Genomic DNA, 18,516 nt, shown 5'->3' on the forward strand with positions numbered 1-18,516 from the left:
ACAGTGGAAAATCAGAATTGTTGCAAAAAAACTCCCTAAGTCTACCCTGCCCCCACCCTTTGTATGAGCTTCCCCGAAGGCAACCATTTTAAAATAATTTTTTAAAATTTCCTATCTTTATTAATAAATAACATGTATATGTGGGTATTTGTTCAGTTTTAGGGATTCCCAGGTTGTGCTGGTGGTAAATAATCTACCTGCCAATGCAGGAGATGTGAGAGACACGGGTTCAATCCCTGGTTGGGAAGATTCCCTGGAGTAAGAAATGATAACTCACACCAGTTTTAGACATTATCAGTTTTAGGCATGATCCACCAACTTTCCACTATGACAGGTGAGGCTTTCTGTCTTCTATCACACCTCTATGCCACCTGTTCTTAACTTTCTTTCCCATCTACTCCTACTCTGTCCTCTCAAAACAAAGAGAAAATGAGGAGAAAATCACTTTAGTAAATTAAGGGTAGTGCCCATTGTCCTCTAGTCTTATTCAAAAGTTAAAAATCAGTTTTTCTTTTTACTTTTGAAAGTGACCATTTTTTTCATCTCTGAATCTGTCTTCAGTGTTCTGAATTTCATAATATTAATACATGCCATGCCATCAGCATTTCCTTCCATTTAGGGAAATCCCTTGAATTATTAAAAAAAAACAAAAACAAAAACAGATTTTCTTCTGTTTGCTTCCTCCGCCTCTCTCTGTTGGGCTCGTTTTTGGATATTGAATCTCTGGGATCAGTCTTCTAATTTTCTTCTATTTTCCCCATTTGTCGGGTCTTTGTCTTTTGTTCTTTTTTCCAGGAAATTTACTTCACTTTCTATTCCACAAAGTGAGTTAAAATAACACAAATGCACCATCTTATAGTTCTGAAGGTCAGAAATCTAACATGAGTCTTATGGACTCATGAGTCAAGGAGTCAGATTCTAAGTCAAGGACTTAGAGTCAAGGAGTCTAGAGGGCTTTCTGGAGATACTTGCTGTTGTTCTTGTTCAGTTGCTCAGTCGTGTCCAGCTCTTTGCGACCCCATGGACTGCAGCACGCCAGGCCTCCCTGTCCATCACCAACTCCCGGAGCTTGCTCAAACTCATGTCCCTCAAGTCAGTGATGCCATCCAACCATCTCATCCTCTGTTGTCCCCTTCTCCTCCTGCTTTCAATCTTTCCCAGCATCAGGGTCTTTTCCAATGAGTTGGCTCTTGACATCAGGGAGATTCTTGGGCAGACTCTTTATTTGCCTATCCAGATTGTTGGCAGAATTCAGTTTCATACGCTTATAGGGCTGCAGTCCGTGTCTTCTTGATGGCTGTCAGCTCAGGGCTCTTCCAGCTTCCAGAGTTACCCATGTTGCTTGGGTCATGGTCCCTTCCTTCATCTTCAAAGCCATTAACAGTGAGTGGGTTCCCTCTGATGTATCTCATCTCTCTTCTCCTACTGTGGCATCTCTTAGCTTCCAGCTAGAAAAGTTCTCAGCTTTAAAGGGCTCATTTAACTAGATTGGGCCCACTTGATAGTCCAAGGTGATCTCTTCATTTCAGGGTCCCTAACCTTAATCACATCTGTAAAGTCCATTTTGCCATAGGTTTCAGGGTTTAGGATGTAGACATCTTTAGGGATCCTTACTCTGCCTACCACAGGTATTTTAATGTCTACTATAATATATCTGGGGGGCTTCCCAGGTGGCTCAGTGGTAAAGAATCTGCCTGCCAATGCAAGAAACGTAAGAAGCACAGTTTGATTCCTGGGTTGGAAAGATCCCCTGGAGTAGGAAATGGTAATCTGCTTCAGTATTCTTGCCTGGAAAATTTCATGGACAGAGGAGCCCAGCGGGCTATAGTCTGTGGCAAAGAGCTGGACATGACTGAGCACGCACGCATAACATATTTAGCTTCTAAAAAGTCTTTAGTTTCTGAATGTTCCTTTTTTATATATAGCAAGTATTTGTTTCATGTTTGGGATATCTTCTGTCTGAGTATAATCATGGTAGTATACCAAAAGTTATAGCCAAAAAATGCTTTCTTTACCCTGTATAGTTTGTTTCCTACAAGTTGCCTTTCTTTTGAGTTTATTTTGGTTTCTGTCTTCTACTGTGGAATTCTCTGTTAGTTCATGGCCACCCGTCATAGGCCTTAACAGCTGACTGATCTCCCTGGTGTCTAGGCATGACTTGTGGACCATGAGTTTGAGGATTAGGTGATATGGCCTCTACAAGATCAACATTTCAGATGTTTTCTTTCTTGTGTTGGTCAAATTCCTAAGAGTTGGGTCCTTTAATCTCTTACTTCCAGGATATTCCAACTTTCATAGACCTGGCTGTCTGCCTTCTTGAGAATCAAGGGAAGTTGGGGATCTCAGCATTTGAGATACGAATGGCTAATGAACTTCTCTGTTTGTGGTAGGAAATCACCTTCAAATGTACTCACTGTGCTCTAGTCAAAAGATAGGCCAGTTTCCTTCTCCAGAGAAACTGCTTCAGTCTTCTGAGCAGATCTGGGGAGGGATTACCACCTAACTCCTTCTTAAGTAGACTTTCAATCAATCCTCCTGTATTGAGCCTCACCATCTTCCTAAATCCGCAGGTACCTGGTGTCAAGGCCTGAGGTTTCTGGATGTTCTGTATTGTAAATTAGGTTCTTCTTTACTTTCCCCACTGCCAGCTTAGCAATCAGCTTTTTTTCTCAGATCTGCAAGGTCAGTTATGATTATGCAAACTCTTGCATTCTCTTTGTCTTTGTGGGGTTTCCCCTTCTCTGTAACTTAGTAGCATTGGGAGGAAGTAAGAATATATGAATGTTCATTCAGAATTGTGAGGTTTAAAAAGGTGGACTTTATGGCATGTGAGTTATATCTCAATAAAATACATTTTAAAAATGAAAGGATGTGTGTGATATGCTATCATTATCCCAACATATGCCTCCTAATTTTAGAGGACAGTGAGCCAAAGAAGCATAAAGTGAGCAGCTCAGCATTGTGACAGTTTTAAGTCAACTTTTAAATGACTGTTCAACTAAATCCACACAAGTTTTCTAAGTTGTATCTGGCCTTGCTAAGTTGCATTTTGGGACAGTGGCATATACTTTGGCTTCTCAAGCCCCATTCTTGGTCATTCTAGCCTGCACCATTTCTAGAAGAGGAACATTGATGCTTCATAAAAACTAAACATCTTTGCAGGGTGAAATGGACTGCGTGTCATTGAGTCCAATGCCAGTTAAAAAGTGTATAAATACTTTTTATCACTTAATGATTGAATCTATACATAACTAATACAATTTGTATTATGTAATATCTTAAAGATAGACGAAAATACTGAGAACAGTGATATTTAAGGCTCCAGGAGGAAAGGGGCCATGGCTCTCCCTGCATTCCCCTCCCTACCCAGCTCTGATGTAATCTGACAAACACACAGAACTCAAAGTGGCTAAAAAATATGCAAGGAAGTTCAAGTGGTCTATGGCTTTTCTTAACATAGCCAAAATCAATAACGTGAGATCTCTTCCTGTTAACATTTAGGGATTTACATGTCTAACTTCCATTAGTATTAAGTACTCCTTCCTGCCAACATCCATTTTTGTGCATTTTAAAACTGTTTATAGCATATTCACAGTGAATTTTTTTCATAGCTGAGAAAATAAAAGATGGCTGTAATATTTTCTAAAGCAGTTAACTCTTAATTACCTGTCATTCAATCAATATTTCTCCAAATCTTCTTGATTTCTTGGCCCTCCTAACCTTCACCTAGCATATGGACCTTGTTTACTTCCACAGCTCAAGTACCCAGAGTCTGTCTTCCTGCTGGAAAATATGATCACTTTTTCAAAATTGTGGTATCATAGGCCTTTAGTGGTTTGACTGATCAGAGTGCTAGAACTGCCCTTAGAAAGAGTTTGGGTTGATAGACTCAGCAAATAAAAATGCAGGACCCCATTAAGAATTTCAGATAAACAGTGACTAACAATTTTTAGTGTAAGCATGTCACAAATATTGCAGGGGATGTACCTATACTATAGCATAATTTTTTTTTTTAACCTGAAATTTAAATTGCACTGAGCAGCCTAGCATGCTCCTGTGAACAGGCACCTCAGCCACAAAGACCATCTTGATCCACCCTTTCCCATCAGCCACTCCTTGCTCACACCTTTAGACTAGCATTGCAGATACCCAGAACATGATGTATAAAGAGGGTACAGGAATGTATAGGTATGTCTATTTTGTGCCAAGGATTCCTCATCCTTGAAAGGCACCCATGGATGATCTCTAAAGCCTGGGGCCCAGTATTGGGGTCCCCAGTCACCTGGGTCTAGGATTGCCAGATAAGATACAGGACACTCAGTGCAATTTAAACTTCAGGTTAAAAAAAAAAATTATGCTATAGTATAGGTACATCCCCTGCAATATTTGTGACATGCTTACACTAAGAATTTAGTCACTGTTTATCTGAAATTCTTAATGGGGTCCTGCATTTTTATTTGCTGAGTCTATCAACCCAAACTCTAAAGGCAGTTCTAGCACTCTGATCAGCCAAACCACTAAAGGCCTATGATACCACAATTTTGGAAAAGTGATCATATTTTCCAGCAGGAAGACAGACTCTGGTTGGTAGAAATTTCACCAACGAATGGGTATTTGAAAAAAGAAACTAAAAAAAAAAAAGAAATTCCATATTACCATTAACAACAACAGCACTACAAAATAAATCTAGTTTCTCTTGCCTGTACCTAGCCTTTTAAAAGCTAGCTCCCATAATGCACCCAGGTGCTCAGATTAAGTGCTAACCATTCTCCAGAGACCCTTCAGTGTGCTAAAACATAAACTCTGTTCATTTTAGAAATAACACAGCATGAGTTACAAGTGCAGATTATATTTGTCAAGAAAAAAAAAATGAAGTAGCTGAAAGACACAAGAGAAAAGTAGGCTTTTGGGAAACTATCATATACTAGGTTGTTTATAATATAAACAGTGCTTATTTAGCCTTGTAGAGAAAAGTTAATATTTGCCTAAGGTACAGAGTTGCATGAATCCACCTCTGTTGGTATGTGCCAGGATGGGAATTTTAAAATGGTATGTTGTACCAGTTAGATTTTTTTTTTTTTTTTTTTTGCTCATTGTAACAGGAAGCCAACTCTAGTGGCTTAAAAAATTCAGGCATTTATTTTTCTCCCATAAGAAACATCTCTGTGATGCCACTGAATACCCAGGTTCTTTCTGACTTTCTACGCTGCCAAACCTGACTTTCTTCCTCATGCTTTCAATATGGCTGCTGCCCTTCTAGGCTGGAAGGAGGAAGCTGAAGAAAAAAAACAATGTTGTCAAGCCTTTTTAAAATTGGGGTATAATTGATTTACAACATTGTGTTAATTTCAGTTGTACAGCAAAGTGATTCAGTTACATATATATGTATATTCTCTTTCTGGTTCTTTTCCATTATAGGTTATTACAAGATACAGAATATAGTCCCCTGTGCTATATAGTAAATCCTTGTTGTTTATCTATTTATGTATGATAGTCTGTTTCTGTTCATCCCATGTGCTTAGTCACTCAGTTATGTCCGACCCTTTGCGACCCCATGGACTGTAGCCCACAAAGCTCCTCTGTCCATGGGATTCTCCAGGCAAGAATACTGGAGTGGGTTGTCATGCCTTCCTCTAGGGGATCTTTCCAACCCAGCGATCGAACCTGGGTTGATTCTTTACCGTCTGAGCCACTAGGGAAGCCTGTCAATCCCATACTCCTAATGTATCCCTCCTTCGTTTTCCCTTTTGGTGACCATAAGTTTGCTTTCTATGCCTGTGAGTCTGTTTCTGTCTTGTAAATATGTTCATTTGTATTGTCTTTTTAGATTCCACATATAAGTGATATCATATACTAGTTGTCTTTCTTTATCTGATCTAGTACTTCACTTATAATGATCATCTCATGATCCAGCCAAATCTTTCTTTTCTAATGATTTCTTGAAGGTTTCTAGTTCATATCTCATTGGTCATGAATGTGTCAGAGAGCCACCTCCAGCTGCAGGGGAGGTTAAAGTGGTCAGTGTTTAAGCTGGACACACCGGTGCCTCATATTATGTTTGAGTTCTCTTAGGAAGAAAAATGGTAAAGTTGGATATGGGTAGGTAATTAGCCATCTCTGCCACGAATGGGAACAAGCATACAAACTCTTCAAAATACAAGTCATTTCTCTCTCCCAACACACATTAACAGGATCATCACTGTATAGCAAATTAAAAAGATAAGAATAATAACATTTTGAAACATTGTTATTTTCAAGTGCTATTTATTTGTCCACAAGTTAGTTCATAGGTAGAGAGATTGTCTTTCCAATCCTTTATCTGAGCAGCAGCTAGTCAAAAATTCTTGACCACATTATATTTCCTGCCTATGCAAAAATATACTGCTGCTGCTGCTAAGTCACTTCAGTCGAGTCCGACTCTGTGTGACCCCATAGACGGCAGCCTACCACGCTCTCCCATCCCTGGGATTCTCCAGGCAAAAACACTGGAGTGGGTTGCCATTTCCATCTCCAATGCATGAAAGTGAAAAGTGAAAGGGAAGTCGCTCAGTCGTGTCCGACTCTTAGTGACCCCATGGACTGCAGCCTACCAGGCTCCTCACTGTTACATTTGAAAGGTCATTTAAGAGCAAAAAACAAGTGACTTCCTTGGAGGTCCAGTGGTTAAAACTCTGCACTTCCAATGCAGTGGGTCCAATGCAGGGTTCCATCCCTGGTCAGGGAAGTAAGATCCCATATGCTGTGCCATGCAGCCAATAAATAAATATTTTAAAAAGAAAAGATATATCATTGCACTTCTTTGTTATAAACACTGGATTGTTAGTAATAGTAGATACAATTTATATTAATATCTTGGCTTCCCAGGTGGCACTAGTGGTAAAGAATCTGCCTGCCAATGAGAAAACTCAGAGAAGCGGTTTCAATCCCTGGGCTGGGAAGATCCCCTGGAGTAGGAAATGGCAACCCACTTCCATACTCTTGACTGGGAAACTCATGGACAAAGTCCCTGGGGCCCCAAAGAGTCAGATATGACTGAGGACACAATTTATCTTATTTTGAAATTTTAGTCTGAAAGCTAAACTTATAATATTGATTCACTGCATGGCATAATTAAAGCAGTGAAAAGATGACCCAAACCATCTTTGACCTCCTGGAGCTCATAAGCTGCTGGGTTATAACCTAGAGGGGCTGGGAACATAAACCTATGACTGTGGCAGGCTGGCCTGGGAGATGAGTGAGAGTGGTGGGTGCTACAAGAGAGAAGCCAAGTGCAGTGGGAGTAGGCAGAATCAAAGAGGAGAGGTCTCATCGGATTGAGATAAACCGAATAAAGTTCAGGAGAAGAGGCTGTCAATGCAGGTGGGAAACAGATACACTTGGAATGGCACCCCACTTCAGCACTCTTGCCTGGAAAATCCCATGGACGGAGAAGCCTGGAAGGCTGCAGTTCATGGGGTCGCTGAAGGTCGGACACCGCTGAGTGACTTCACTTTCACTTTTCACTTCCTGCATTGGAGAAGGAAATGGTAACCCACTCCAGTGTTCTTGCCTGGAGAATCCCAGGGACTGGGGAGCCTGATGGGCTGCCGTTTATGGGGTTGCACAGTCGGACACGACTGAAGCGACTTAGCAGCAGTAGTAGCAGCAGGTAACTATTGCTAATTTAAAAACATAGTAGCAACAGCCAAACTCCTGTGATGTTTCAGGCAATGTGGGCTAGAGGCCTAGCCAGAGTCTCTAGGTAGCACACAAGGAAGCTTCCTTCCTTCTTAGACCCAGATGGCTTGGAAATTGGGCTACCACCTTAGAACTATGTAATAATCAACCTGACTTCATTGAAGACAGTAACTGCAGAACACTCAAACAGAATGTTGATGCTAATTACGAAAAGTGTTATTACAGGAACTTCAAACTGTCCCTTGATAAATGGACGTGAGCCTTTTGATATTTTCAAAAGATCCCTGTTGATAAGTCTACCCTTTGCTTAATTTAATTCATTTAACTCATTTCAGAGTGTGGTCCTTAATCCTGCACTCAAAACAGTCCGATTTTATTGCACGAAAAATCTTCTGAATTTGTCACTTAAAACCCTGCACTCTATTAAAAAGACAAGGCCACATCATTTTTTCCAGAGATTCTTTGCAATTTTAACCTCTTGACCTGTTTCGGACCTACTCTGGTAGACAGTCTAGGGTATTATTTTGGGAGCAGGAGAACATGAAGAATGAGAGGGAAAAGGAGCCACTGGCATTTGAAAATAACCTTCCTGGGTTTGCCACTCAATAAGCACAGAAGAGTAGGTGTTCTGGGAGGCAGAGAAAGGGCATCTTCAACGCCCCGGAGGAAACTTCTGATGATAAATAACTTGAGGGTGCGTGCGACGTAACGCCATCCCTGTCTCCACGCGGTCCCCACGCAGCCTCCACGGGGCTGCCGCGTCTTGGCCGTCCCCGCCTTCCCCTCTCCTACAGGGCGGGTTCCAGCCTGCGCTCACCCGGCCCTCCCCGCCCCGCCGCCCGGCACCGCCCGCCGGTCCTCCTCCCGCGCCGACGCGGCGGAGCGCACCGGCCCGCGGGGTCAGGTGGTTGGGTGACGCCCCGGGAAAGCGCTCCCCACCACGCGCGGGCGGCGCCACCGCGCCCGACGCCTCCGGGGGAGGGGACTTCCCGGGAGCAGCGGGCGGAGGACGGGAGGAGCACGGCGCGGCGGGCGGGCGGGCGGGCCGAGCTGGGACGGGCTGCCGGCGGGAGGGAGACATGGACCGCAGCGAGCAAGGTGAGGGCGCGGGCGCTTCCGGGGTGGGCGCGGGGCCCGGCGCGGCGCGGCGCGGCTGGGGGCCCGGGTCCGGGGTGCGGCGGCGCGCGGCCTGGCGCCCAGGCAGGTGCGGAGCCTGCGGTGCTGGGGCCGCCAGTTGCGTCCCCGGAGCCGGATCCCGGGTCCTGGTGTGGCTGGGCTGCCGGGAACCGGCGCCCGGAGGGGGCGGATGGGACCGCGCGAAGGTGCGCGGGTGTTGGAGACTGCAGAGAGGACGGGAAAGATAGAGAAGGTTCTGGGAGGCGGCGGAGGGCCGGCACCAGGCGTTCGGAGCCCGGGCGGCGGATCGAGAAGCGCTTTGGTGAAAAGCGGTGCCCGGGAGCCGTGCTCACCTCGGTCTGGGACCGGTGGAAACTGAGGGACTGAGGACGGTGGGTCGGTTGGCCCCGCACGAGGGGCGCGTGAAGCCCTCCCAGCCATACGTGAAGACTTTCTGCTCTCTCCTTCTTAACGTGGTTAGGATTTTTGGTGGCATTTGAGCCCGTGGCGTTGGTTTTGGTTGCGAACATTTAACATCCCCCAATTCTGGAGCAGTGTCTCTAGGTTTGTTTGGAGGCGGGGAATTTTTCGTAGCGAGGGTCCTCTTTTATCCGTCAAAGGAGAAACCCCTCCAACACAAAACCTTAGTCTGATTACTCTAGCTTTGACTGCACTTGTTTCTGAAAATAGTATCTCAAGGGAAATTACTTCCAGTAAACATTATTTAAGAGCGATGTGGCATAGTAGAACTAGGTTTTCAGATTTAAATATTGCCACATCCTAGAAATCTTTACTGATAATAACACAGTAACCACACTAACCATAACACAGGTTCGCGGCAAGCTTTTAAATATATACATATAAAGGCTAAATAAAAGTAACAGTATTGAGGTTAATTTGGGGAAGTGAGGATAGGAATTATTACTATTTTGAGTCTTAACACAAATTTTTTGTGTGTGTTAAGGCCAGTATCTGCCTTCATGCATACGAATCAAACCATATTCCATGTATACTGTTTTGTAGTTTACTTCTGGTCAGTTGTAAAATAGGATTTTTGGAGCCTTCCAGCTTTTCCTTTCTCTCAACTCCTCAAATTAATCTCATCTTACATTCATTTGATACCGTATGTACACGTGTGCACCGTTGTGTCCAACTCTTTGCCACCCCATGAACTGTAGCCTTCCGGGGTCATCTGTCTATGCAGTTTCCCAGGCAAGAATGCTGGTGTGAATTGCCATTTCCTTCTTCAAGAGATATTCCCCACCCAGGAATCGAACCCAGATCTCCAGCACTGCAAGCAGATTCTTTACCAGCTGAGCAATGGGGAAGCCCCATACAATATGTAGTTTACAGTATATATGTAATACATTATATATGTACATATATACACGTGTCCACATATTGTCTAGATTTCAAACTTCTTGAAGTTAGAAGCATATATTTCGTTTTTGTCCACAGTTGAGTAACCTGGTGATTTGTACATGGTAAACATTTACATGGTTGAGTCGGAAAGCTCCTCACAGGTCTCAGGTGTATTATTGTTAGGAGAAGGCCTAGAGGCTACCACGTAAGTCAGTATTTTTCTATCTGGATTTTCATGGGGGTAGTAAGGGTGTCCAGCATGTGAGCATGCATACATGTGTATGTCTTACGCTGTGATATTTAACATAATCATGTTTTTAGAATATGTGGCTATATTTGGTACTCCTCAAAGTAGATGAAATATTAGTAGTGTTTGAATTAGGTGAATGGAGTGACTGATTTTATTAGATTTTTGTATTCTAGTTTGGCTGGTAAGAATCACGGCCAGTAGTAGTTCTGTAATATTCCAATTTGCTGATACACTTTATATGGTTATTGTAGGATTACTGTTTGTGTGTGTGTTTGTGTATATGTGTCTAAAACATGTTTAATAAATCCCTTGGTTTATAAGAGGAGTCTTTTTCTGTCTCTAATTTTCGGATGTTATTCTTTGGTAAAGATATTTGTTAGTCATGTTACTCCTTGCATTTAATTGTCATTCTTAGAGGGCGAGGGAAGTCCATCCTCTTAAAGTGGAGAACTTGGACGCCAGACTCTAAATGAAAGACGAGCTAGCTGCCTGGGCAAGGTCAACTGAGGCTACATAGCTTGGCAGTCTTAACAACCACTTGGCGTTTCCTTATACTTTGGGTTCCTTCTGCCTCTTTTTTGTCTTTTCATCTTTATGTTCCCACGGCACACAGTTTTTTAGAAATGTTTGTTGACTGCCTCAGATGAAAGGTAAGTGCCCAAGGGCCAGTCTCCTTGCAGCCCCTGAAACCTACTGATTCCCTCTGAGTTGGTTATTTGCTTCCCACTTCCTCCTGTTCTTTTTCTCTGTGTTTTAAAGAAACAGAACTCTGGTTGGATGGACAAAGTTGCTGATAAGACTGCAGTGGGTGTGGAGAGTAAGTTTATCTGTCAGTTCTCTGAGCTAGCAGAGGAGACAATTCTTGAGCAAGTGCATGTAGACTCCTGGCTGAAAGTGAGAAGGGAACCTGGATTTTTAACTTGCAGGTTCACCAGCAAAGTGTGTTGGCTAGAATAAGGTTTATTCAAAATCTGTGATTGTCTGCTGAATTGTGATTTTTTTCAAAGTACCTAAAAGCAAATCATAATATTTTAGGATTTAACTTACTTTTTTAATGTGTGTGGATTTTGTTGTGTTTGTCCCTTTAAAAAATACTCTAGGGACTTCTCTGGTGGTACTGTGGTTAAGATTCTGTGCTCCCAATGAAGGGAAGCCTTGGTTGGGGAACTAAGATCCCACATGCTGCACAGTGTGGCCAGGAAAATAAAATCCTCTAGATACAAAATTAAATGGCCTACTACTTGTCTTGAATGCATGTCTCTGCTGAAATGTCTCCTTATCTGTTCCTTCTTATATGAAGTTGTCAAAATCTAGCCTTTGCTACTGATTTTATTGAATAGAGCTATAATGTTTTGAAATGAACAGTTTTATTTCAGCGCTGTATTCTGAATGCTTTTCAGTATCAGTCTGAGATTTGCGTATTTTTCGTGCCCTCCCCCATACCCAGACTCTGTATACAGTGCTCTGCTTATGTAGAGAGCAGTCAACATCAGATGATTTAAAATTCACCATAAACGACATACTGCCTCTTAGGAGTTTCTATGGGTTCAGCACACTTAACGTGTGTGCCATTTCCCACCTTGAAAGTGCAGCGGCCTGCTAACTGTAGAATACACCATGTAAAAAAACTCCTGACTGCCTTTTATGGGGCTGAATAGATAATTGTGCTCGAGTACTCTCTTATATTGGCTTCCCAGGTGGCGCAGTGGTAAATAATCTGCCTGCCAATGCGGGAGACACTAGATGTGGGTTGGGTCCCTGGGTTGGGAACATCCCCTGGAGGAGCAAATGGCAACCCACTCCATATTCTTACCTGGAAAATTCCATGGACAGAGGAGCCTGGAGGGCTACAGTCCATGGGGTTGCAAAGAGTCAGACATAACTAAGCACGTGTGCACATACACGCGCACGGGCACACTCTCTTATATTAGTAATAACTTGTAGTTTAGCACCATTATATTGACAGTCACCTAGCCACTAAGCATTTTATCTGTGTTTGAATTAAAACAGCACCACAGCTTTTTATTTTAAGGGGGTAGGGGAAGGCTGCTATGGTCGAAACAACTGGGGAAAGGGGAAGCCTGCAATGAAACAGTGACAGATAATAGGTCACTATAATTTCAGCCTGGTAATTATGCCTTCAAAATAACAAAATGGTGAGGTGTTGTTGATTTACAGATAAACGTAGAAATGAATGGGTAACAGCTTTGAGGGTCTGCTTACAGATCTCTGGGTGTGAGTCACTCAGCATCATGGTTTCTTTGGTCAAGTCTTGCTTTCCATATGGTGATAATGTCTTTGTTAACTTGCATTCACTTCCTGCATCTGTTTCTATGCAGCAGTCTGCTTGGTCCCTAGGGGAGAGCTAAGTGGTAGGAGGGGTTGTGATCCATCAGTGAGATCTCAAAACAGAATAATCTATGTACACAATAAAAGCAAATACACTCAAGGTTCCCAGCTGAAGAGAACACCCAAATCCCCTGACCTTCTGTGCTCCTCCTGGTCCTTGTATTGGAGGCTCACATTATTTTATTTTCCTTGTAGGTTTAATTATTTCTGTTTAATTGTTGACTGTTTTAAAATCTCTCTTCTGAGACTCTCCCAGATTTTATTTAAACTGGGTGGGTACCAGAAACCATAATCTTAGCAGTGTAGTTTTATTAGAATAAATGTCCAAGGGATCAAGGGATTTAATGTCTAGTGCAAGTTAAAAAATATTTGAATTAAAAATACTTCTTGGTGGCTGAGAGGAATTGTTCATTTTAGAAAAATCAGAAAATACACATGGAGAGAAAGAACATAAAACCACCTATAATCCTATTCTGGAAAATCACTGTTAGCATGTTGGTTTGTATCCATCCATATAGCTGTCCTTTTAAACAAATCACAAAATAATCTCTTACTGAATATGTCATCTTGTATCTTGCCTCTTCTTTAAAACTCAGTATTTTAAAATACCCTTCTGCAGCATCATTTTGACTAGTGTGACCAGGTAATTAATGCACATGATAGAGTTCAGAATGATTAAAAGGTTGCAAAATGTTAAATCTCCCTTCCATTCCTGTCTCCTTGGCTATTTCTCTTGGGTAGTGATGTCACCATTATTAACAGTTTCTTCTCCATCCACCCAGAGAGATTCTACTTATGTAGGTATACACACTTATATTTAAATATGTACAGTATTAGTGTGTGTGTTGTATAAGCTGTAGTGCACAAATTATTTCACACCTAACTTCTGTATTTCTATATATACTATATATACTAACAGTATATATTTTAGAGATCATTCAACACAATGTTATATAGAGTTGTTTCATTTTTCAGGGCTATTTGTAGATGTCTATTTTTAGATGTACCATGTTATGTACCAAACAGATGATACTTGTTCCCTATTGAGGGACATTTAGGTTTCCCCTAATATTTTGCTATTAAAACAAAGCTGCAGCAAATAAATCTGTATGCAAATTATTTGATAAATGTGCTGGTGTATCTGTAGGAAGAATTCTTAGAAGAATGTGACTGTTCAATTTTGATAGTGCTAGATTCTGCTCCATAGAAGTGGTGCCAGTTATAATCCACCAGCTATGTGTGAGCATCTGCTTCTCTCTATCATGTGGCCAGGGTGTTGTCACATTTTTCATCTTTGCTTCTCTTGTGGGGGGAAAGATGTTTCGCAGGCTGTGTTTATTATATATTTTTCTTAATATGAAGGCCATTATACTTTTGATATGTTTGAGATCTATCTATATTCATTTTGATATGTTTGAGATCTATCTATATTCATTTTCTGGGACATGTCTGATCATATACCTTGCCAGTTTTTTCTATTGTTTTATCCTTTTCTTCTTGATTTCTTCATGACATGAATTGCTATTATATTTTTTCCTAGTTTGTTGTTCCTTTTGTGACTTTCTGGTGATTTTTTTTCTGAGCAGAAATATTAGTTGATGGCAGTTTTCATTTAATAGCTTCAAGCTTTTGAATCATTCATAGAGATGCTATCCTCACTTTGAATTTATGTTTTTATTTTTTACCTTTAAATCTTTCATCCATCTGGAGTTTATTTTGATTAAAAAATGTGAGTTATGAATCTTAACCTCCTTCCCAACTCAATTGGCTCCTCAATTGTCCAGCACCATTCACTCACGAATGGGTCTTTGAAATACTGCTGTTGTCAGTACTAAATTTCTGTATTCTTTTCTTTCCCCCTGTTCTGTTCTAGCAACTAAACTGTTTAAATTATTGTGGTTTCATAACATGTTAAAATGTCTGGAAGGACTAGTCTCTCCTGATCACTCTATTTTTCTTTTTAGTACTAGATGTTTTTCTAGCTGTTTTTGCCAGATTTTATTTCCAAATAAACATTAGAATCAACTTGGTCTGGATGAAAATCCAACAGAAATGTAGTTGATATAGCTTTCTTCCCTTCCCCTGTTCTCTATCCTCCTCATTTCCCTTTCTCTTTCTATTTTTTTTATTAGACCTGTTTCCTTGTTTTTTTCTTTATTGAATATCCCAGTATATGTTCATCATAGTTGTATTGTACATACTATATATACAATTTTATATTGCATTTTGGATACTACTAGATAATAATTTTAATGTACCATTGAAAAAAGTATCTTCAAACTATATTTTTTGATGACTGTACTCTTTCAGCATTTGATGTTTAACTTTTTTTTTTTTTGGTGGGAATATAGATTGCTTTTTATTTTAGCTATTATAATACTTTAAAGAGAAAGTGTTTTAAGATAAATTTCTTGAGACAGGACAAAGGATGTGAATATGCTTAGGTTTTTCATGCCTTTGGCCAAATTACTTTCTGGGAAACATAATTATTACTGCTTTTTATTGTAGTAAAAATGCATGACAAGAAATATATTATCACAACTGTATTTAAGTGTATAGGATAGTATTGTTAACTCTATGTACTTTATTGTGTAACACATCTCTAGAACCTTTTCATTTTGATGACTGAAACCCTGGACCCACTGAGCAACACACATTTTTTTTTTTCTCTACAGCCCCTGGTATCCACTATTCTCTTTTCTGCTTCAGTGAGTTTGATTACTTTAGATAGATCATTAAAGTGGAATCATGTAGTATTTCTCTTTTTATGACTTATTTCACTTGGCATAATGTCTTCAAGGTTCATCCATGTCATTGCATATTGTAGGATTTCTATCTTTTTTAAGGCTATATAACATTCTAGTGTGTATGTATGCCACATTTTCTTTATCATCTTTTATTTTCTTTGTTCATCCCTCACTGGACATTTAGGTTGCTCCCTCCTCTTGGCTGTTGTGATCATGGGTGTGCAAATTCTCTTTTATGTCCTGTTTTCCACTCTTGGGTATATACTGTAGGAAAGGAATGTTTATTTTCCCTACCCTTCTTAGTTCTTTGGCTTGTCTAATAATTAAATTAACATAGGGGAGGCCAACAGGAGAAAACCAAATTTAGTTGCATATGTTCGGGGGTCCTACAAGAATATGAGACCCTCAGGCATTTAGCCAGTTGAGACTTACATGACACTCTGAGCTATGGAGAAAAGGGATAGGGTTCTGGGTCTTGAAAGGCGAGAAAGACAATTCACAGGAAGATGGAGAGAAGGTTTGGTAAAGTATTTTCCATTCCCTGCAGGATGATAGGGCCCAGAAAGGACTTTGATCTCTAGCCCCAGTCCAGCTGCCCACAGTTCACCCCACCTCACCTGGACTATTTGTAGTAATATCTTGTGATAGTTCCCTTCCTGGACCAGATACTCTATCTAAATTCTTTTAGACAGGTAAGGGAGAAATAAAAGGTTTTCCTCAGTCTGCTGGATTTTGATTGCCATCAGCTCAAAATAGTCACAATTCCAAAGTGGTAGTTTGAGGGAGACTTGTTCTGAAATCCTCAATACCCAGAAATAAAATTGCTGGTTCCTATGGAAGAAACACAAGCTGGAATCAAGATTGCCAGGAGAAATATCAATAACCTCAGATATGCAGATGACACAACCCTTATGGCAGAAAGTGAAGAGGAACTAAAAAGGCTCTTGATGAAAGTTAAAGTGGAGAGTGAAAAAATTGGCTTAAAGCTCAACATTCAGAAAACGAAGATCATGGCATCCGGTCCCATCACTTCATGGGAAATAGATGGGGAAACAGTGGAAAGTGTCAGACTTTATTTTGGGGGGCTCCAAAATCACTGCAGATGGTGACTGCAGCCATGAAATTAAAAGACGCTTAGTCCGTGGAAGGAAAGTTATGACCAACCTAGATAGCATATTCAAAAGCAGAGACATTACTTTGCCAACAAAGGTTCGTCTAGTCAAGGCTATGGTTTTTCCTGTGGTCATGTATGGATGTGAGAGTTGGACTATAAAGAAGGCTGAGCGCCGAAGAATTGATGCTTTTGAACTGTGGTGTTGGAGAAAACTCTTGAGAGTCCCTTGGACCGCAAGATCCAACCAGTCCATTCTGAAGGAGATCAGCCCTAGGATTTCTTTGGAAGGAATGATGCTAAAGCTGAAACTCCAGTACTTTGACCACCTCATGCGAAGAGTTGACTCACTGGAAAAGACTCTGATGCTGGGAGGGATTGGGGGCAGGAGGAGAAGGGGACGACAGAGGATGAGATGGCTGGATGGCATCACTGACTCGATGGACCTGAGTCTGGGTGAACTCCAGGAGTTGGTGATGGACGGGGAGGCCTGGTGTGCTGCGATTCACGGGGTTGCAAAGAGTCGGACGCGACTGATCTGATCTGATGGTAGTTCTGTTCTTAGGTGTTTTGTTTGGTTTGTGAATTTCTCTCCTGTTTTCCATTGTGGCCATACCATTTTACATTCTCACCAAGTTATTTTAGAGAGAACATTGTAGGGACCAAACACCTGCAGAGAGAGGGAGCCTCTGTGGTTCTAATTTTTCCATATCTTTAGCTACACTTTTCATTTTTGATAGGGGCCTTCCTAATTGAGCTGAGATAATATAATATCTCAGTGTGGTTATGATTTGCATTTTCCTGATGATGAGTGATGTTGAGTGCTTCTCGGTCATCTTTATGTCTTCTTTGGAGAAATGTCTATGATTGGATTATTAATTATTATGTATTCTGGATACTTAGGCCTTATGAGATATGTGGTTTACACATATTTTCCTCCCATTCTGTAAATTGCCTTTGTCACTCTTGGTTGTTTCTTTTTCTGCACAGATGTCATTGCTTTGGGGAAAAAGAAGAATTAGAAAGCTTATAGGTAAAAAAAATGCCATCTCTTTTCATTTAAACGTTTTCCACCTTCTAAGAGGCTGTAGATGATATTAGCCATTGGTTCCCCTTTTGACATTGGTTGTTCCTTCATTGTTTTAATATCTTTTTATTTTATTAAATTAAAAAATTTAAATTGACTTATTTTTTGGCTGCACTGGGTCTTCGTCGCTGCGTGTGGGCGTTCTCTAGGTGTGGCGAGCAGGGGCCACTCTCTGTGGTGTGCGGGCTTCTCATTGCAGAGGCTTCTCTTGTTGCGGAGCCTGGGTTCTAGGTGCGCGGTCTTCAGCATTGTGGCTCACAGGCTTGAGAGCACGGGTTCAGCTGCCCCAAAGCGCGTGGGCTCTTCCCAGACCAGGAATCAAACCCATGTCCCTACCATTGAGCCACCAGGGAAGTCCTCTCCTTTACTTTAAAATTGTGTGTTTGCCTTCTGCTGCTGCCACCCTTCTCCCCTGTTCATAGTAAACCTTTGTGTTTTGTGGAAAATATTTATTTTTTCTATTTTGGTTTTGGTTATGTTTCATGTTTTATGTTATTTTTCTAACAGAAGACATTATGAAGAGCAGATATTTTCTTGGTGACAGTTTTTAGAGTAACTTTCATGGCTCTCAGTTGCCTTCAATACTTTTTTCTCTGCGTTTATGTCTTCTCTTTAGATGCTTTTGTAATCAATACTAAAAGTAGTGGTTCTAGGTAGGACTACTAATTTACATGCTTTGGCTTATAGGCATGGTGACTGTACTTCATGTTACAGCTGTGCAAATGTAAATGTCAGCTTAAAAATGATTTAAAACATCACCATATAAAGTTTTGGATTGAGAATTTACTTAATAGGATTAAACTTCACCCCTTGTATT

General features: G+C 41.1%; 1 protein-coding gene across 1 annotated transcript in view; it reads left to right on the forward strand.

Moving 5' to 3' along the window:
- The first annotated feature begins 8,397 nt into the window (after nucleotides 1-8,397).
- TPD52 (tumor protein D52) overlaps nucleotides 8,398-18,516 on the forward strand; it is a 124,184-nt gene continuing 114,065 nt past the window's right edge. The window contains exon 1 of the mRNA XM_045162793.1: nucleotides 8,398-8,775. Coding sequence (XP_045018728.1) covers nucleotides 8,757-8,775 — 19 coding nt within the window. The 5' untranslated portion in view covers nucleotides 8,398-8,756. The remainder of the gene's footprint in view (nucleotides 8,776-18,516) is intronic.

The sequence above is a fragment of the Bubalus bubalis genome, chromosome 15 (assembly GCF_019923935.1).
Source record: "Bubalus bubalis isolate 160015118507 breed Murrah chromosome 15, NDDB_SH_1, whole genome shotgun sequence".
Lineage (NCBI taxonomy): Eukaryota > Metazoa > Chordata > Mammalia > Artiodactyla > Bovidae > Bubalus > Bubalus bubalis.